Source organism: Hemitrygon akajei, chromosome 7, assembly GCF_048418815.1.
Source record: "Hemitrygon akajei chromosome 7, sHemAka1.3, whole genome shotgun sequence".
Taxonomy (NCBI): Eukaryota; Metazoa; Chordata; class Chondrichthyes; order Myliobatiformes; family Dasyatidae; genus Hemitrygon; species Hemitrygon akajei.
This window is the reverse complement of record NC_133130.1, coordinates 6,320,240-6,341,699: the sequence shown is the minus strand read 5'-3', so window position 1 is coordinate 6,341,699 and position 21,460 is coordinate 6,320,240. Positions and strand designations below refer to the sequence as shown.

General features: G+C 47.5%; 1 protein-coding gene and 1 long non-coding RNA gene across 2 annotated transcripts; both read right to left on the bottom strand.

Annotated features, from left to right (window-relative positions):
• Positions 1-3,799: 3,799 nt before the first annotated feature.
• Positions 3,800-15,076, bottom strand: LOC140729939 (uncharacterized). Its single transcript, XR_012099435.1, has 2 exons — positions 14,986-15,076; positions 3,800-4,004 (listed from the first exon to the last, which is right to left on the bottom strand). It is a non-coding gene; the product is annotated as an uncharacterized lncRNA (long non-coding RNA).
• On the bottom strand, positions 10,199-12,119 carry LOC140729937 (general transcription factor II-I repeat domain-containing protein 2-like). Its single transcript, XM_073050108.1, has one exon. It carries the CDS (start codon positions 12,050-12,052, stop codon positions 10,244-10,246), a length of 1,809 nt encoding a protein of 602 aa, XP_072906209.1. The 5' UTR covers positions 12,053-12,119; the 3' UTR covers positions 10,199-10,243.
• Positions 15,077-21,460: the final 6,384 nt, after the last annotated feature.

The window sequence follows — 21,460 nt, the reverse complement described above, 5'->3', positions numbered from 1 at the left end:
ATTGGTAAGGCCAAATTTGGAGTACTGTGTACAGTTCTGGTCACCGGATTATCAGAAAGATGTCAACAAAATAGAGAGAGTATAGAGAAGATTTACTAGAATGCTACCTGGGTTTCAGCACCTAAGTTACAGAGAAAGGTTAAACAAGTTAGGTCTTTATTCTTTAGAGCATGGAAGGTTGAGGGGGGACTTGATAGAGATATTTTAAATTATGAGGGGATAGATAGAGTTGATGTGGAAGGCTTTTTGCATTGAGAGTAGGGGAGATTCAAACAAGAGGACATGAGTTGAGAGTTAGGGGGCAAAAGTTTAGGGGTAACACAAGTGGGATCATCTTTACTTAGCAAGTGGTAGATGTGTGGAACAAGCTTCCAGTAGAAGTGGTAGGTTTGGTATTGTCATTTAAAGTAAAATTGGATAGGTATATGGACAGGAAAGGAATGGAGGGTTATGGACTGAGAGCAGGTAGGTGGGACTAGGTGAGAGTAAGCATTCAGCACGGACTAGAAGGGCTGAGATGGCCTGTTTCCATGATGTAGTTGTTATATGGTCATAGGTATCTGACCACCCTGGGGCCGGTGATGCACCAACCTCACAAAGTTGCCACAGAGATTATCTGTTAATCACACATTAATGAAACAGCAATGGCACAGTCCTTAACCAATGAGATTAAAGCTCTGAATTCCCAACACAATTGGGGTTGGCCAATTGTAGTAACAATATTCTCGGGACAACACTCCGGTATTCCTTGGGTCAGCATCCACAGTGCAAACTTCATCACTGATTCATAAGTGACCTTCCTTCCTTCAGAAGTTCAGATGTTGAACTAACCACAGACACTCATTCCCATTCACAGCTCCTGTGCAAATGAAGCATCGCCTGCCTGTAAGTAACAAGATGTATTCAACATCCGGACACAGGCTGCAGAACCTGGAGAAACACACTCAGTCTCTTGCCTCTGGTCCATCATTCAGAAACATCATGACTGATTGTTAAACTCATTCACAGCACTAATACCTTACCCTTGCCATTTGAACTCCATCTGCCATTTCTCCATCCATATCTGCAACTGATCTATATCGTACTGCGCTCTTTGCCAGTCTTCTACACAATCCAGAACTCTACCAATCTTGGTATCATCCGCAAACTGACTTACCCACCCATCTATATTATCATCCTAGTTATATATATATATATATATATGTATATCATAAACAACAAAGGTCCCAGTGCCGATCCCTGCAGAACACCAGTAATTAGAGAACACCAGCTCAAATAAGTCCCCTGTGACCATAAGGCCTTAAGACATAGGAGCAGAATTAGGCCATTCAGCCCATTGATTCTGCACCGCCATTCCTTCGTGGCTGATCCTGGATTCCACTCAACCCCATGCACCTGTGTGTGTAAAGGGAGTAGAGAAAGGGACTCAGAAAACAACCTGGGTTATACCTGTGTTGAGGGTCAGAGGGGCAGAGGTGAGGGACCTCATCCTTACCATCTGTTGGCTATCCAGTAGGAAGTCTAGGATCCAGCAGTGGAAGGTGGGGTGTAGGCTGAGGTCTCTGAGATTCCTGTCAAGTCTGGAATGAATTATGGTGTTGAATGCTGAACTGCCATCCACCAACAGCATTCTAAAGTATGCATTCCCTTTCGGGTTCAAGTTTATTGTCATAAACCATACCAATTCCCCGACTCTGTGCGGGAACACCTCTTCTGCTTAGGGACAATATCCACACTCCCAACCTTATTCAATGCACAACTCACCAACAGCAGAGTGGTCCCTTGGAGAAAGCAAGAAAGAGCACAACACGAGGAAATCTGCAGATGCTGGAAATTCAAACAACAAGACACACAAAATGCTGATGGAACACAGCAGGCCAGGCAGCATCTATAGGGAGAAGCGCTGTCGACGTTTTGGACCGAGACCCTTCGTCAGGACTAACCGGAAAGAAGGATATTAAGAGATTTGAAAGTAGTGGGGGGAGGGGGAAATGTGAAATGATAGGAGAAGACCGGAGGGGGTGGGATGTAGCTAAGAGCTGGAAAGGTGATTGGCGAAAGTGACACAGACCTGGAGAAGGGAACGAATCATGGGACGGGAGGCCTCGGGAGAAAGAAAGGGGGTGGTGGGGGGAGCACCAGAGGGAGAAAGAGCACACGTGGGTTCCTTTATAGTGCAGCAGGACTGGCAGGTCCAGCCCACGTGATTCACAGGGCAGCCAATGGCTCGGTCGATGCCAGAAGGGTTAAACTGATTACAAAGGCCAATAGCCCGAGGTGAAGTACAAGGCTAATTAAAAGGGCCAATGGTTAGGAGTTCATTGAAAGACGGGGAGGGGTCAAACCTTGATTGGCAGGTGGCGTGTCTTCCGACCAGGTAATAGGAAAGTGTTGTCACGTGACAGTCACGGCCCCTCCAATACAGTCCACCCCTCGGAACTCACTCCACTCGTCAAGCACTCATTCTCGTTATCATCGCTGTGTGTGCACAGTATTATGTTGTGCTTGCCAAATTATTCACAGCACGTATGCCTTTTTTTATTTCTATATAGTCACAATTAGCATTAAGCTTAGAAGTACAGTGTAAGACTTCCATTAAGATATCTTACAGTCCTTCTCATTGTGTCCTATGTAATCGACCAGTGGATGACAGTTGCCCACCATCCCCCCAGGGACATAAACGGTCACCAGTGTCCCCATGAGGTGTCGTGCTGGAGGAGCTGGTCCCTTGATTTTTGAATTTCAGCCACAGAGTCCCGAATGTGAGCAGCCAAGTGGGTGATGTTACTCGACTCGTCAGGGATAAACGTGCAGCACTCCTTACCAGTCACTGCATCAGCCGCGAGCAGGTTAGGCACAGGAGTACATTCAGCCAGAGACTCATTCCACTGAGATGTAACACTGAACGTCATAGGAAGTCATTCCTACCTGTGGCCATCAAACTTTACAACTCCTCCCTCGGAGTGTCAGACACCCTGAGCCAATAGGCGGGTCCTGGACTTATTTTTTCCACTTGGCATGATTAACTTATTATTATTTAATTATTTATGGTTTATATTGCAATATTTCTTCACTATTCTTTGTGGTGCGGCTGCAACGAAACCCAATTTCCCTCGGGATCAATAAAGTAAGTCTGTCTGTCCGTCTGTCTGTAATCCCGGGCCAGTCGATTCCGCAGGGCGACCATCCTGACGGCCGCCAGCTCTGACGCCGTTCGGGTGAGGGCATCTTCGGTGTGTTGTAGAGCCACTGCCGTTTCTTTGGCCAACGCCTCTAGCACACTGGTCATCTGGATCACCTCACGGGACAATCGGACCGTTCCATATCCGGGAAAGGCTATCAGCCAGAACCTCTCCGCCTCCGTAATGGCCCTCTTGTCCCGATGACCGCAGTACGCCGGGTGCTCACACAGGTCGTTCGGGGGATGGATAAAGGACACCACATGTACCACATGAGCCCCCAGTTTAGCGGCACCATCGGCAGTGGTCACTGGAGCGCCCGGATACCAGTCTCGCTCACAGTCGCTGTGGCCAACTGAAAGGTTGGAACTGTGCTCATTTCGGAGCCTGCACCAACATTCCCTGGGTCTGCTCACTGGCTGAGAGATAACCCTGAGGGTCGGGACTCGGAGGGAGGTCAAATTGTAGGGAGGGAAATACCAGTTCCTGAAGCACATCACACCCCATCGGGTTTCGCTGGAAGAGATGTTATGTAGTGGTGAGGGGAGTGGTGGGGGACTGCCATTAGCACCCCCTCCCCAAAAAAAAAAACAACAGATATACCAAAAGCCACAGGTGCAAACAGTCTGTGTAAAGGTTTATTTCAGAGACCAGCGGGATCGGCGTGAGTGGCGGGGTGTCATCAGCTTGCGCATGCCAATCCGGCAGTCCGATCTGTTGGTGCTGCTGGCGAACTCGTAAGCGACCCTGAGGAAGGTGTTGGCAGCTGTCCCGAAGCTGATCATCGCGGTGACCGGGAGGGTTGACTGGAGTAACGCCATTGTTCTGTAGGGGGTGGGGGGAGTGAGGAACAGACACATTCTCGTCAGGTTTGGTGTCGGGTATGTAGACAAGAGAAGTCACTTTTACGCGGAATCGCGAACCAACGGGTGTCAACTGGACAGCGCGCGAAATCCCCTTGGTGGGGGTGGGGGGGACCTTGTGGCCGTCGTATCCACACTCTACCCTGGTCCTCTGTCGGGGGATGGGGAATGTGCCAGATGGAGGGAAGGTGGGGACCCACCCTGGCCGATGGGCCGTGTATTTAACTGGTCAACGGCCTGCTGTAGCAAGCTCAACCTCCCCTGCAGTGTGCGAGAGGGTGTCAGCGTGCGAATTTTTTCTTTAAACCTGTTCATCCTCTCAATTAATCCCGATGCCTGTGGGTAATAGGGTATATGGAACAGCCAGAAAATCCCCACCTCAGCAGCCCAACTTTGGCCCCAGCAAAGTGAGAGCCCTGATCGGAATCTATCTCCCACGGGACTCCATAGATGGAGCAGAGGTACTGTAATCCCTTGATGGTGTTCTTTTGCTCGGCCCTCTTACAGGGCACCGCCACCAGGAGACCAGAGTATGTGTCCACCATCGACAGGGCATACTGCTTTTCACTTTGGCGTGGGAGCGGTCTAATATAGTTAATCTGCCATACGCGACCCGCTCCCGTGCTGCGACGAATGTGACCCGGCGGCCCTGTCGGCCAGCCCCGTGGTCTTATCTGTTGGCACATGGGGCAGATGGCAACAGAGGTCTTACATTGATCTAGCGTGAGGGCGACCCCGAATTGCTCTGCCCAACGCCGTGTACTGTCAGCCCCTCGATGGCCAACTTTGCGGTGCGCCCACGCAGCTTGCGCACTGAGGTCGGTTTCTGGTGGGGAAGTGGTGGCGCGGCATATCTGGGCAGCCTGGCCCACAGCAGCGTTATGTATTGTTTCGCCAGTGTTTCTCTGGGTATGGGCATTCACGTGTTGGACTGAAATTTTTCTGTGGGCAGCCTGGTCCCAAATGAACCGCCTGTGCTGCTGTCCCCAAAGGGGGCGTCCATGAATTTCCCACCCCATCTCATGCCACTGGGCCATCCACACCGTTAGCCGCTGCCCAAGAGTCGGTGTAAATGTGGACTCGGCCGGTGGTATCCCGCAGGGTAAGGGCCAATTCCGCCAGCTCGGCAAATTGGCTGGACCCATCCGCTACCTCTGTGGTTAAAATTTTGCCCGTGGCGGAATGAAGTGCCGCCGCCTTTCAATACGGCGTTGCCGCTTTCCAGCAGCTGGATCCGTCTGTGAACCTGGCATGAAATTTGTGATCAGGCTCGAGTGGGTCGAATGGTTGGCCCCAGAACACAGGGGAGGGCCGGATTTTGGGTATATCTGGGGCTGGGTCCAAGGACTGCGGGAATGACATAATCTGTTCGTGGAGGCGACTGACCCCTTCTTGACCGAGGTCGGCCCGGTCCGCGATATACCACTTCCACTTTACTATGGAGGAGCTCTGGGCAGGACCCTCTTTGTGGGTGGAATCGTGGGACTTGACCCACCGCACTATGGGCAGGTGGGAGCGAAGGACTACAGGGTCGGTTTCTGTTTGGTGTTCAGTGGCGAGGAGCGCCAGGTAACAGGCCAGCAGCGGGCGGTCGAATGGGCTGTGGTGCAGGCAACTTCAGGTAGAGACTTGGTCCAGAAACCGAGCGCAACTCTGCGCCCTTGGGTCTTCTGCCGGAGGCTCCTTTCGGTGACTGAAGAAACCTGCAATTGAAAAGGGACACCTGCCTGGCGGGGAGCAAGCGGCAGTGCTTGTTCCGCGGCTTGCTCAGCAGCTTGTCGCTCGGGCCCCCATAGGAATGTGTCTTTCTTGCGGGAGATCCTGTAGAGTGGTCTGAGATGCATGGTAGGGTGAGGTATATGCTGCCGCCAGTAGCCTAGGAGGTTGACCAATCTCTGGGTGTCCGTTTTATTTGAGGGGACACCAAAGTTTAAAATTTTGTTTTTGGCAGTCTCGGGAATGTCTGCGTGCCAGTGAATCGCGAGGAACATGATATTCTGCCCGGGGCCTTGTACCTTTTCAATGTAAATTGCGCAGCCACGTCCCCTAAGGGAGGAGATTAACATATCAAGAGCCTCTGAGATGACGGTCTCAGATAGACCTTGCAGGAGGATATCATCTATGTAATGTGTGAGTGGGTCCTCTGGGGAAAGCTGAATTTGATGTAGAGCCCTCTACCTGCATCTAGGTGCCCTTCCATCCGGCTGGTTTGCCCGGGATGATGGTGTGTTGGGCACCCGTGTCGACGAGGGTCATCCACCTCTGTACGTTTCCCTTTCCCCAATATACAGCAACGGGTCTATGTGGCTTCGGGTCCCCCAGGCCCGAGAAGGCGATGGAGTAAATGCGCCGTGGGCCCTGGCCTTCATCCTATGGGAGGGGGTGGAAGTCTGCCACCCGGTAGGTGAATTGCCCTGTTGGTGAAGATGGGATATTTCCTGTCTCAGCAGCTCTCTGAACTCTTTCTTGAGGGTAGGACAGACAGTTTCGGGTGTGAGACGGGCAGAGGGAGAGTTAGTACCGGCGTGGGCTGGCCGCATGGTCCGATTGTTGGGGGCGCCCGCTGTGTCGGGCTTGATCCCAGGGCGGGCGTTGTTTTTTTCCCTGGCCTGTTTTCCTCCCCACAAAGCTCCTTCCACAGGGCGTAGAGGTCAGGGTTGGGGGTCCCGTTTATACTGTCGCGGTCCACCCCTGCGCGCAACAGGTCCATGTACAGCTGCCTGCGCGTAAAGCGGGAAGGGTTTGTGTTTCCAGCCCTTGCCTCTGTCCTACGGACCTGGGTGAGTGCCCCCCGCTGCATATACTCAAGCCCTTCCAGGAGGGTGATGGCATCCCGCAGAGTCCTCCCGTTAGCTGGTGGCATGAGGGGCAGGAACATTGACTTTAAATCGGGGCGTACGGTGGTGACCAGGTATTCTGTTAGGGCACCGGTCACCTGTGTATTTTCTAAACATTACGGTCGGAGTCTCCCTGGTAGATGCCATTGACCAGCGCCCACTCTCTAACAACCCGGGTGTCCTCACTTGCGGGCGCCCGTGTAGATCCCAGTCCAGGAGGGTGAGGTATCGGACCCTCATAGCGGTCACCACCCGATCCCACAGGGTAGGAAACAGAAAGTACACTGCAAAGGATATTGCCTTCCCGGATCTCTGGCTGTGACGCCCGTAGGGCATTGTTGATACTTTGTTGGTCAGAGAGGCTCCCCAGCGCGCCCGCCTCTTGATGAGGCTCACGTTGGGGGCCCCCTCATCCCACAGCCGGAGCAGCCACGCGGCCAGGAGCCCGCCCGGCCGTTGGCGGTACCGATCCAACAGCTGGGTTAGCTCCTTTGGGGAGAAATCTCGGGTCTCGGTGGTCTCGAAGGGACCACTGGCATGCCTCCTTGCGACATTCCCCCACTCTCTGAGGTGGATCTGGGATCGCGTGGTGACGGGTCGAGCGTGCAGGGGTTCAGGTGTATAGGGGGGAGGGCGGTTGTGGGACCTTGGCTCCTCGGGCACCCCCTCCTCGTCACTGTTTAGCCATATATACCCGACCCCAGCCACGCATCCAGCTTGTCACGGCGCTGGACCAGGGCTCGAATTTTTAGCGGGTCTGGCTGCCAGCCAGACCGGCGGGTTGCCCACGCCTGCTTCAGCTATATTAGTCTGCAGGTGACTTCAGTCCCCGTAACCTCGAGATCGTTGGTTCGAGTCTGGGCAGCTCGTACTGCCTCTTGCAGCGTGGAGCAGCGCTGCCGGAGCTCTTCCAACTCCCTGTCTTTCTGGTCGCATAAATGCTGGATCTGGCCAGAAAACCTAACCCGGCGTCTCAGGAGGGACGCGAACAGCCAAAAGACTCCTTTTGGCTTTGGGGAACCGCGACTTCTTAAGGAGGGAGACCACGTGGTGTCCCAGTTTCTCGCCACGTGGGTTCAACTGCTCGGACCAGTCCACCCGTTTACCGTGGTGCGCCAGCAGGCTGGCCAAGCGCTCAAGTCCCGCTCTCTCTCGTCGGTCGACCCGGGAATCCTATCCTCGGTGCCCGTACTGGCTTTTTTGCTCCTGTTCCAGAACACCTCCCCACGCCTGTGTCCAACCAAGACTCCTGAGATTCTGCTCGCAGCGCCAGTTGTTTTAAGTGAGGAAGCAGATTCGATCGGTCTCAAGGTCAAGGATTCTGGACACGCATCCTTGGTAGTGAAGGATTTTATTTACAGAAGGCAAACGTGGGAAAATGGCAACTGCAGCAACACGCACAAGCATACAATTTACAGTAGTCGGATCGGCAATAAAACACGCGGACAATTAATAAAATCGAGTGGGAATAAAGTTCACGCGCGCGCGCACACACACACACACACACACACACACACACAAACCAAGGGAAAAGTCAATAAGATACTCGCCCACCCCCCCCCCCCCCCCCCGACTCTGTGCGGGCACGGCTCTTCTGCTTAGGGACAATACTCACACTCCCAACCCGAGTATAGTGTAGTAGTAGTCTCTCGAAATCCGAGAAAGACGAATGTGTTGCGCAGTCAGCATCTGTGGGCACGCATATGACTTCTGAGACCGAAGTCCGAAGCACAGATGCGGTTGCAGATGGGGCAAGGAACACCGCCTGTTGGGGCAGGAGCGGACGCCTTCCTGTGTCTTTCTTGACTCGCCTTGAGGCGCTGCATGCGCCAGTTGGCTTGAAAGTTGTTTGCTGCCTTGGAGCATAGATTGCGCCACTTGGACCGATCAGCAGCAGTGTGTTCGAGGTTGCGGGGCTGGAGTTTGGCTCACTTAAGGTTTGAGTTGAGGTTGTCCTTGTACCTCATCCTTGGGCGACCTTGGGCACGGCTGCCCTGCTCCAGTTCTCCGTAGAACAACTGACGCAGCATTCTGGACTCCTCCATGCGGATCACCATGGTCGGTCCATCTGAGCTGAGCCTTCAAAACCTTGGCTTCAATGCTTGTGGAATTGGCTCGATCCAGGACTGTCAGGTTGGAGATACGGTCTTGCCAGCGGATTTGCATAATTGATCGCAGAGCGCGATTGTGGAATTGTTCAAGCTGTTTTACATGTCTGTGATGTAGTGTCCAGGATTCACAGCCATACAGAAGTGATGAAGCTGCAACAGCATTGTAAACCTTCAGTTTAGTGGAGAGGCGAATGTCTTTCTGCTGCAGAACATTGACCCAGTGCCTGGCTTGCTTTCTGGATTCTTGACGTGATTTCTTTATCAAGGGCACCGTCGCTGGAGATGGCACTCCTCAGGTATTTGAAGTTGTATCATACGCCTCTTACATGATAACATGAATGGAGAGATTTTCTCAGCTGATGAACCTAGCGAGAAATTTGGCATCTCCAACGGCGTTAAGCAGGGCTGTGTTCTTGCACCAGTACTTTTCAACCTTTTCTTCACTCAAGTACTATTGCATGCCATCAAAGACCTAAACCTGGGCATTTATATCAAATACCGCCTGGACGGGTCACTCTTTGACCTACGTCGCCTTGCATCACACACAAAGATCCTCCGAAAGCTGTTCACAGAAGCGCTCTTTGCAGATGACTGCGCACTCATGGCGCACCAAGAGGACCACCTACAAACAATGGTCAGCAGATTCTCCGCCGCATCTAAATTGTTCGGCTTGACAATCAGCCTCGGTAAAACAGAGGTCCTCCTGCAGCCTGCACCTAACAACGCCCCGTCACAGCCATGTATCACCATCGATGACACACAATTACGGAACGTTTACAACTTCAAACACCTGGGGAGTACCATCTCTCCCAACCCTATTCAATGCACAACTCACCAACAGCAGGGTGGTCCCTCGCATATAGCAAGAAAGAGAGCGGGTCAAGCACACGCGGCTTCCTTTATAGTGCAACAGGGCTGGAAGGTCCAGCCCAGGTGATTCACTGGGAAGGTAATGGCTCGGTCGGTGCCAGCAGGGATGTCAAACTCAAATACACATTGGGCCAAAATTAAAAAATCGGTACAAGTCGAGGGCCGGACTGGTTCAGCGTTTATTGCAAAACTTATTGAAATGAATTTATTACACATATTAACCTGGAACTAACAAAGCTTAGGTTATTGTCTACAAAAACAACACTGAACATTAAATAAATAAAACATCAGTTGCATTTATTTCTTATGGCTTTATCTACAGCTTTTCCGGAGTAATTTCTAATAAAAACATTTTTCCACAGGCCAACACTCTGTGATTCACACTAGTCTAAGCCAGATACTTTGCATCTCATCTTGGATGCAAGTTCATCAATGTTTGGAGTCAGGCTCTGAGCTGAGGAAATCCTCAGAATTGAGTGAAGGTGTTCATCAGAAAGACGACTCCTGTGTGATGTTTTGTTTATCTTCATCAAAGAGAACAGTTGTTCACACAGATATGTGCTGCCAAACATAGAGAGCATTTGAGCAGCTTGGGTACGCAGCTGGGGCATTGTGTCGGGAATGAAACGTAGAAACTGTGCAGCGCCCACCGAGTCATACTTTGCCTTGAGTGTGTCACTGCATTGGAGTTCAATCAGCTCCATTTGTATGTTGGTTGGTGCGCTTTCCACATCAGCTGCAAATGGATTACTGAGCAGTTCAAACCTGCTTTTTTGGGCTTCAAAGTCGGCAAATCGCCGTGTGAAGTCGGCACCAAGTATGCTAAGTTTTTCAGCAAACTTTGCACGTGGGAACACTGCGGTAGAAACCTGCTCTTTCATAGTTTGGCAACACGGAAAATGGCTCAAGTTTTCTTGCTGCATCTGCGTCTCCCACAGGCGCAGCTTGGTTTTAAAAGCCCTCACTGCAGCGTAAATGTCTGTGATCACACGACCCCGCCCCTGAAGCTGCAGGTTGAGCGCATTGAGATGGCTCGTGATGTCACACAGAAACGCCATTTCACAAAGCAACTTTTTATCCCGGAGCTCTGTTGTGTCTTTCCCTTTGCTTTCCATGAACTGCCAGATCTCCTCACGCAACTCGAAGTATCTTTTCAGCACTTTTCCTTGGCTTAACCATCGCACCTCTGTGTGATAGGGCATATCATTATATTCTGAACCCAACTCCTCCAGAAACGACTTGAACTCGCGGTGATTCAAACCTTTGGCTCTTATGAAGTTAACTGCTCGTGTTATGGTGCTCATTATATGTTCCATTTTCAAGGCTTTGCCACACAACGATTCCTGGTGTATGATGCAGTGATAAGCTATCAGCTCACCTGCGCCGTTTTCCTCCCGCATCTTCTCCCGGATCCTGCCCACCAATCCACTCTTTTGACCGCACATCGCGGGCGCTCCATCTGTCGTCAGTCCCACAAGTTTATCCCAAGGCAGCCTCATTATATTTACACATCTGGATACCTCTTCAAAGAGATCTTTTCCAGTAGTTGTGCCATGCATTGATCTTAATCCCAAAAGTTCCTCTGTTACACACAGACTTGAGTCCACTCCACGAATGAAAATTGACAATTGGGCAGTATCAGAAGTGTCGCTGCTCTCATCCACAGCAAGGGAATATGCGATGAAATCTCTTCCCTTTCCCACCAGTTGTTGTTGTAGATTGGTGGCAAGCTCACGTACGCGGTCAGCAACGGTGTTTATGCTCAGGCTCACATTTGAAAATGCTTGCCTTTTATCTGGGCACACGTCGTCGCAAACTTTCATCATGCAGTTTTTAACAAATTCTCCCTCGGTAAAGGGCCGGGCTGATTTAGCGATCTCTGCTGCCACAATAAAACTAGCCTTTACAGCAGCCTCATTTTGTGTTTTGGCTTTTGTGAACATAGCCTGCTGTGACGCCAGACTTCTTTTCAACTCTTCTACCTTCTGGAGCTTCTGTTTCTTGTCCAGATGCTTGCATTTGTCGTGGTATTTCGTTTCATAGTGTCGTCTTACGTTATATTCTTTAATTACAGCCACACCGTCTCCGCACACAAGACAAACAGGTTTGCCCTTTATATCTGCGAACATATACTCTGCCTCCCACCTGCCTTGAAAACCCCTGTTTTCAAAGTCCACCTTTCGTTCAGCCATTTTTGGGGTGAGGGATAGCTGAAAGTTGAGCACACGTGACTAGCGCCATAAGGATGCTGATGAGAGAGTAAGGCAAGCGCGAGCAATGCACTGGCAGTGCATTGTGGGATTTGTAGTATTAGTGGTGCATGCAATATACCGGCGGGCCAGCTCTAACAGAAAAAAAAATTATTAATTAATGATATTCAGGAAATAAACCAGGGAAACCGAATAAACACTAAAAACCCTGAAAACCTGGTACCTGAATAAATTCAGCATTAGCCATATCATACGTCATAGGCGCTTCGATTACTGGGGCCAGCTTTAATAGTAATTAGATATTATCTCGCGGGCCAAAGATAATTCCACCGCAGCCCGGATTTGGCCTGCGGGCCTTGAGTTTGACATATATGATCTAGATCATTAATGTATATGACAAACAACATTGGACCCAATACAGATCCCTGAGGCACACGACTAGTCACCGGCCTCCAACCTGACAAACAGTTATCCACCACTACTCTCTGGCATCTCCCATCTAGCCACTGTTGAATCCATTTTACTAATTCAATATCAATACCTAACGATTGAACCTTCCTAACTAACCTTCAAGCCAAACCTTGTCAAAGGCCTTACTGATGTCCATATAGGGTAAAACATCCACTGCTTTACCCTCGTCAACTTTCCTCGTAACCTCTTCAAAAAATTCAATAAGATTTGTCAAACATGACCTTCCACGCACAAATCCATGCTGACTATTCTCTAATCAGACCCTGTCGATCCAGATAATTATATATACCATCTCTAAGAATATTTTCCATTAATTTACCCACCACTGACATCAAACTGACAGGCCTATAATTGCTGGGATCACTCTTAGAACTCTTTTTAAGCAATGGAACCACATGAGCAATATGCCAATCCTCCAGCACCATCCCCGTTTCTAATGACATTTGAATTATTTCTGTCAGAGCCCCTGCTATTTCTACACCAACTTCCCTCAAGGTCCTAGGGAATATCCTGTCAGGACCTGGAGATTTATCCACTTTTATTTTCCTTAAAAGTGCCAGTACTTCCTCTTCTTTAATCGTCATAGTTTCCTTAACTTCCCTACTTGTTTCCCTTACATTACACAATTCAATATCCTTCTCTTTAGTGAATACCGAAGAAAAGAAATTGTTCAAAATCTCCCCCATCTCTTTTGGCTCCACACATAGCTGTCCACTCTGATTCTCTAAGAGACCAATTTTATCCCTCACTATCCTTTTGCTATTTATATAACTGTAGAAACCCTTCGGATTTATTTTCACCTTACTTGCCAAAGAAACCTCGTATCTTCTTTTAGCTTTTCTAATTTCATTCTTAAGATTCTTTTTTACATTCTTTATATTCCTTGAGCACCTCATTTACTCCATGCTGCCTATATTTATTATAGATCTCTCTCTTTTTCCGAACCAAGTTTCCAATATCCCTTGAAAACCATGGTGCTTTCAAACTTTTGACCTTCCCTTTTAACGTAACAGGAACATAAAGATTCTGTACCCTCAAAATTTCACCTTTAAATGACCTCCATTTCTCTATTATATCCTTCCCATAAAACAAATTGTCCCAATCCACTTCTTCTAAGTCCTTTCACATCTCCTCAAAGTTAGCCTTTCTCCAATCAAAAATTTCAACCCTGGGTCCAGTCCTATCCTTCTCCATAATTATATTGAAACTAATGGTTTTGTGATCATTGGACCCGAAGTGCTCCCCAACACATATGTCCGTCACCTGACCTATCTCATTCCCTAACAGGCGATCCAACACTGCCCCTTCTCTAGTCAGTACCTCTAATGATTGCTGCAAGAAACTATCATGCACACATTTTACAAACTCCAAACCATCCAGCCCTTTTACATAAAAGGGCTTCCCAGTCTATGTCTGGAAAATTAAAATCTCCCACAATCACAACCTGGTACTTACTACAAATATCTGCTATCTCCTTACAAATTTGCTCCTCCAATCTCGCTCCCCATTAGGTGATCTATAATACACCCCATAAGTGTTACTACACTTTTCCCATTCTTCAATTCCACCCAAATAGTCTCCCTAGATGAGCCCTCTAATCTATCCAGCCAGAGCATTGCTGTAATATTTTCTCTGACAAGCAATGCAACACCTCCTCCTCTTGCCCCTCCGATTCTAACACACCTGAAGCAAAGAAATCCAGGAATATTTAGTTGCCAATCACACCCCTCCTGCAACCATGTTTGACTAATTGCTACAGCATCATATTTCCAAGTATCAATCCATGCTCTAAGCTCATCCGCCTTTCTTACAATGCTCCTGGCATTAAAATAGGTGCATTTAAGAATCTTTCTACCTCTTCCTCTCTGTTTATCCCTAACAAAGTGATCAACTTTATTATCTTTTTCTTCTTTCTCCCTTACACCTTCGGTCTGAGCACTCCCCTTCTCTATCACCTGCCTATTCTCCCTCACAAACTATCTACTAGATTTCTCTATTTGTGAACTAACCTCCTCTCCCCTAGTCTCTTCAAACTGATTCCCACCACCCAACGATTCTAATTTAAAGTCTCTCCTGTAGGTCCCAATGATCCAGAAACTTGAATCCCTGCCCCCTGCCCCAATCTCTCAGTCATGCATTTATCCTCCACCTCATTCCTACTCTCACTATCCTTGTCTTGAAAATTTGACCTTAGGTGAAAAGAATACTCGACTCCTGAGCTTCGTTTCAGGTCCTTCATTTTACTTGGTACCAAAGAGAAAGAGGGCTAGTCTCCACGAGCTCCAGACTCTATTCTCCTGTAACACTAGCGTCGTTTTATACAGTTCTGCATAGTAACAGCAGATTTATTATAATATATCCAATCATTGTGTAGAAACATTACCATGCCCTAACAATATGCTACCATTCACTAAAAAAAATCTTGGAGTGAAAGGAGCACTTACAAGTTAAAATGTCTTGCAGAGCTCAGCACAGTAGTTTCCGTTTCTCTGGTCACTGCAGATTTCCCATAACTTATCTCGCAAGAGTTATCACTTCCTGTTTTCTATTTGCACACAAAGGACTTTGCTTTGCAATGTTCATTGTCCCTAGTCACGTAGCTAATTAACCCTTTTCCTCCACACTCCGACATTACAGAGTCAGCACCCATGTCACCATGCCACTCCTACATTAAAGTGCCATCCCTGCATTACCACATCACTCCTACATATTTTATATATACAAAATACCTTTGTTACAAAATCAGCTCTATATACACAAAACAGTGACTAACACAATTACTTCACTACAAATACACAATAAACATTAAACAAAAATGTTTCCATCTCTGTCAATGGTGGCAATAATTGCCTCACGGAGACCAGTGGTCCCGGAACACCTCTATGGTCACCGTGGACTGTGCATGTTCCCTCTACATTACAGTGTCACTCCTACATTACCCTGTCACCACCAACGTTCTCGCCCCACTCCTATGTTACACCGTTACTCTCACAATACAATGTCACTCCTATGATACAATATCACTCCTGCATTACCGTGCAACTCTTACATTAAAATGCTATCCCGATATTACCACGTCACTTCTACATCAGTGTTCCCCCGACATTACCGAGTCACCCCTACATTAGAGTGTCACTTCTACATTACAGTCCCACAATTGTATTACCAAGCTAACCCTACGTTACTGTGTCACTCCTTGTCTTGGAAATTTCACCTTAGTCAGGTGAAAAGAATATTCGACTCCTGAGCCTCGTTTCGGGTCCATTATTTTATTTGGTACCAAGGTGAGAGAGGGCTAGTCTTTACGAGCTCCTGACTCTAATCTCCTTTTATAATAGCATCCTTTTATACAGTTCAGCATAGTAACAGCAGATTTATTATACTAAATTCAATCATTGTATAGAAACATTACCACACTCTAAAAATATGTTACCATTCACTAAAGAAATCTTGGAGTGAAAGGAGCAGTTACAAGTTAAACTGTCTTGCAGAACTCAGCATGGTAGTTTCTGTTTCTGTGGTTGCAGCAGATTGGACTCAACTTAACTCGCAAGTTATCACTTCCTGTTTTCTATTTGCACACATCAGACTATGCTTTGCAGTGTCCATTGTCCCCAGTCACGTAGCTAATTAACCCTTTTCCTCCACACTCCGACATTACAGAGTCACCACCTATGTCACCATGCCACTCCTACATTAAAGTGCCATCCCTGCATTACCATATCACTCCTACATATTTTATATATACAAAATACCTTTGTTACAAAATCAGTTCTATATATACAAAACAGTGACTAGCACAATTACTTCACTACAAATACACAATAAACATTAAACTAAAATGTTTCCATCTCTGTCAATGGTGGCAATAATCGCCTTGCAGAGACCAGTGGTCCCAGAACACCTCTGTGGTCGCCGTGGACTGTACATGTTCCCTCTATATTACAGTGTCACTCCTACATAACCCTGTCACCACCAACATTGCCACCCCAATCCTACATTACAATGTCACCCTTGTGTTACAGAGTCATCCCTATATTACCATGTCAGCTCTGCATTCCAGTGTTATTCCTACAACACAATGTCATTCCTACATTACCATGATACCTCCAAGTACTATATTACCCGGCAATCATATCCAAGAGCCGAGTGCACACAACTTGAGCCTTCTCTGCTCGACACCAATAATCCCATTTTGAAATGCAAGTAGGAGGTACCTGTTTGGGCTGCTGCTCCACGCCCTCCACTTCGTAGCTCTTGTCCACTGCCCCAACATGCCCTCACGGTCGGTCTTTCCACCTGGAGGTGAGGGAGGACCCCAGTGGAAATCCTTTTACTAGGGAGTTCTTCCCATGGACCTGGGTTATCTGTGGTAGAGTGATGTCCAGCAATAAGTTCTTTAGCTTGTACACAGATCTCCCAGCTGCATGAAATTTCTGTAGGCTGGAGGAGACCATTTATCACGTCTACATGGAGCTTGTGAGGCTGCAGTCCCTTTTTAGGTATCTACGTGTGCTGCTTCTTGCCTTCTGGTTGCGTTTTAGCTCCACCCTATTTATATACGGTCATCCAGTAAAGAGGGGGCATGGAGGGATGAGGATGTCCTTGTCAACTCGCTCCTGGGGCTGGCAAAAACAGCCATCCATGGATCTTGGAAACGGGTGGCGGGAGGATCTGCCCGGATAGACTGCCTGGCAATATTTAGAGCATATGTTCGTGCCTGGGTAAATATTAAGAAGGGATACGTGCAGTCCACCATGACCTTAGAGACCTTCTGGGACCATTGGGCTCTGTGGGGGATAATTGCCTTCATTGACAGAGATGGAAACATTTTGGTTTAATGTGTATTGTCTATTTGTAGTGAAGTAATTGTGTTAGTCATTGTTTTGTATATCTAGCACCGAATTTGTAATAAAGATATTTTGTAAAAAAAATTACCGTGTCAGCCATATGCTACCATGGCACTCCTCCATTGCTGTCCCCCTCCCCATGTTACTCTACTAGTCCTCCACCGCAGTGTCACCTCTATGATACCATGCTAAATCCTTGTTACCGTGCCAGTCCTATGTTACTGTTGCAAACCCTACCATACCCTTCCACACCACTGAGAGTTAATTGTAGGATTCTTAGCAGTGCGGAGGAACAAGGGATATTTGATTCCATGTCCCCAGATTTCTCAAAGTTGCCGCACAAGTTGATAGGGTTGCTAAGCAGGAGTGTGGTACACTGGTGATCATTTGTCAGGGGACTGAGCTCAAGAGCCATGAAGTAATTTTGCAGCTCTATAAAACTCCGTTATAGAATCATAAGGCAATACAAGGTATTGCCTTCAGCCCATCTAGTTCATGTTGAACTATTATTATTCCTATTCCCATCAAACTGCACCTGGACCATAGACCTCCATACCACTCTCATTCATATACTGATCCAAACCTCTCTTAATCATAGAAATTCAATAGCACCTGTTACACACTCACACTGCCCTCTGCTTGAAGAAGTGTCCCTCAGGTTCACCTTAAATATTTCACTTTTCATCCTTATCCCAGACTTCTAGTTCTAACCTCGCCCAACCGCGGTGGGAAAAGCCTGTTAGCATTTACATTACCTCGATCAAATTTCTCTTAATTTTCCGACGCTCCAGGCAATAAAATCTTAACCTATTCAACGTTTCCCTATAAGTGAGGTCCTCAAATCCCAGCAACATCATAAATAATAATATGATAAACAAAATGTCGCCACTGATCCCTGCGGCTCACCACTAGTCACGGGCATTCAGTCAGAGAGACAACCATCTGTTTCCTTTCTCTGGATTCTACTGAGAAGCCAACGTCAAAATTAATGTTATACATCTTCCTGAATGCCAAGCGACTAAACCTTCTTGACCAATGTTCCATGCGGGACCTCATCAAAGGCCTTGCTGAAGTGCATATAGAAAACGTCCACTGCCATTCATTCACCATTTTCTTTGTCTACAGATAAGAATATAGCATTCAGTTATGGTCATCTCAACAGAGGAAGGAAATGGATGCCTTAGAGAGCGAATAGAGAGCACAGCTTATGAAGAAAGCTTGAGCGAATGAGGATGAACGTTAAATAGATGGAGGTGTATACAATGATGAGAGGCGTGGATTGAGTGGACAGCCAGCACCTTTCTACCCCCAGAGCAACAATAACCAATATAGAAAATAGAATAGTACAGCACAGTACAGGCCCTTCGGCCCACAATGTTGTGCCGACAATTAACCCTGGCACCCATATAACTCTCCACCTTAAATTCCTCCATATACCTATCTAGTAGTCTCTTAAATTTCACTCGTATATCTGCCTCAACCACTGACTCAGGCAGTGCATTTCTGCACCAACCACTCTTTGAAAGAAAAAACCTTCCTCTAATATCCCCCTTGAACTTCCCACCCGTTTCCTTAAAGCCATGTCCTCTTGTACTGAGCACTGTTGCTCTGGGGAAGAGGTGCTGGCTTTCCACTCTATCTATTCCTCTTAATATCTTATGTACCTCTATCATGTCTCCTTCATCCTTCTTCGCTCGAAAGAGTAAACCCCTTAGCTCCCTTATTCTCTGATCATAATGCATACTCTCTAAACCAGGCAGCATCCTGGTAAATCTCCTGTGAACTCTTTCCAATGCTTCCACATCCTTCCTATACAGAGGCAACCAGAACTGGGCACAGCACTCCAAGTGTGGCCTAACCAGAGTTTTATAGAGCTACATCATTACCTTGCAACTCTTGAACTCTATCCCTCAACTTATGAAAGCTAACACCCCATAATCTTTCTTAACTACCCTATCTACCTGTGAGGCAACTTTCAGTTATCTGTGGCCAAGTAGCACCAGATCCCTCTGCTCCTGCACACTACCAAGTACCCTGCCATTTACTTGGTAATCTGCCTTGGAGTTTGTCCTTCCAAAGTGTGCAATCTCACACTTCTTCGTATTGAACTCCATCTGCCACTTCTCAGCCTACTTCTGCATCCTATCAATGTCTCTCTGCAATCTTCGACAATCCTCTACACAAGCCACAACACCACCAACCTTTGTGTCCTCAGCAAACTTGCCAACCCACCCTTCTACCCCCACATCCAGATCATTAATAAAAGTCAGGAAAAGTAGAGGTCCCAGAACCGATCCTAGTGGGACACCACTGGTTACAACTTCCAATCTGAATGTACTCCCTCCATCATGACCCTCTGCTTTCTGCAGGCAAGCCAATTCTGAATCCACCTGGCCAAACCTCTCTGAATCCCATGCCTTCTGACTTTCTAAATAAGCCTACAATGTGGAACCTTTTCAAATGCCTTAGTAAAATCCATGTAGATCACATCCACTGCACTACTCTCATCTCTATGCCTAGTCACCTCCTCCCAAAGAACCCTATCAGGCTTGTTAGGCATGATCTGCCCTTAACAAAGCCATGCTGACTGTCCCTGATCAGCCCATGATTCTCTAAATGCCCATAGATCCTCTCTCTCAGAATCTTTTCCAACAGCTTTCCCACCACAGACGTAAGGCTCACTGGTCTATAATTACCCAGACTATCCTACTACCTTTTTTGAACAAGGGGACAACATTCGCCTCCCTCCAGTCCTCTGGTACCATTCCCGTGGACAATGAGAACATGAAGATCCTAGCCAGAGTCTCAGCAATCTCTTCCCTCGCCTCGTGGAGCAGCCTGGGGAATATTCCATCACGCCCCGGGAACTTATCCATCCTAATGTATTTTAACAACTCCAACACCTCATCTCCCTTAATATTAACATATTACAGGACATTATTGTAAGGTCATTCGATGAAAGTTTTGGAGAGATGTCAGAAGTATTTTTATACAGAGAGTGGAGTCCGTAGAACTCACTGCCGGGGCTTGTGGTTGAGGCAGATATATTAGAGACATTTAAGGGACCTTTTGATAGGCACATGGGTTAAAGAAAAATGAAGGACTATGTGGGAGAGAACACTGAGCTTGATCTCAGATTATGTTAAAATGTTGCTACAACATTGAGGACCACAATGCTTGTAGTATGTGGTACTGTTCAATATTCTGTGAGCATAGGTAGGGCAGACAGACATAATCATCTCCCGAGGTGGCAATGTTAAACAACCAAGGACTTGCTTTGAAGATTAGAGATGGTGGCAATGTTTAAACAGAGAAATTTGTTGAGACAGGGAGAGTGTACACAGGGAGTTCACAGTTTAATATGTGACTAGGGAGCTGGTGCAGGACGGAGGACATAACACATTTGTATCCTTGGGCTCTCTTCCAGGGAAGGTTGGACCTGTACAGAAGGGACAGTTTGCACCTGAACTGGAGGGGGACCAATATCCTAGCAGGAAGGTTTGTTAATGCTGCACAGTGAAGGTTAAATTAGAGTTGCAGAGGGATGGGAACCTGGAGTGCCAAAGCAGTTATTGGAGAGGCTGTGGAAGCAGATGTTTGTAAGACCTTGGATAAAAAGAGGAATAAAAAGGCTGAGAATGATACGACTAGTGTCCTGAGCTGCCTATATTTCAATGCAAGATGCAACATAGGAAAGGAGGATAATTGTGCTGAAGATGGGGTAGAAGGTTTACAAACAGAGGCAATGTGTAGTGAGGAGAGGCTGCTGATAGGGCAAAACTGCAGTCAATGGGATGAGTTACAATGTAAAAGACTGACAAAATCTAAAAGAACAAATATAGGACTGAAGGTGTTGTATCTGAAGGTGAGCAGTATGCAGAATAAGGTAGCTGAAATGTAGCACAGTTGCAGATTGGCAGGTATGATTTTGTAGGCATCACTGAATCATGGCTGAAAGATTATAACTGGGAGATTAATGTCCCAGGATAAACATTGTATCAAAAGGACAGACAGGAAGGTAGAGGGGTTGGCGTTGCTCTGTTAGTAAAAAATTAAATAGAATCATTGG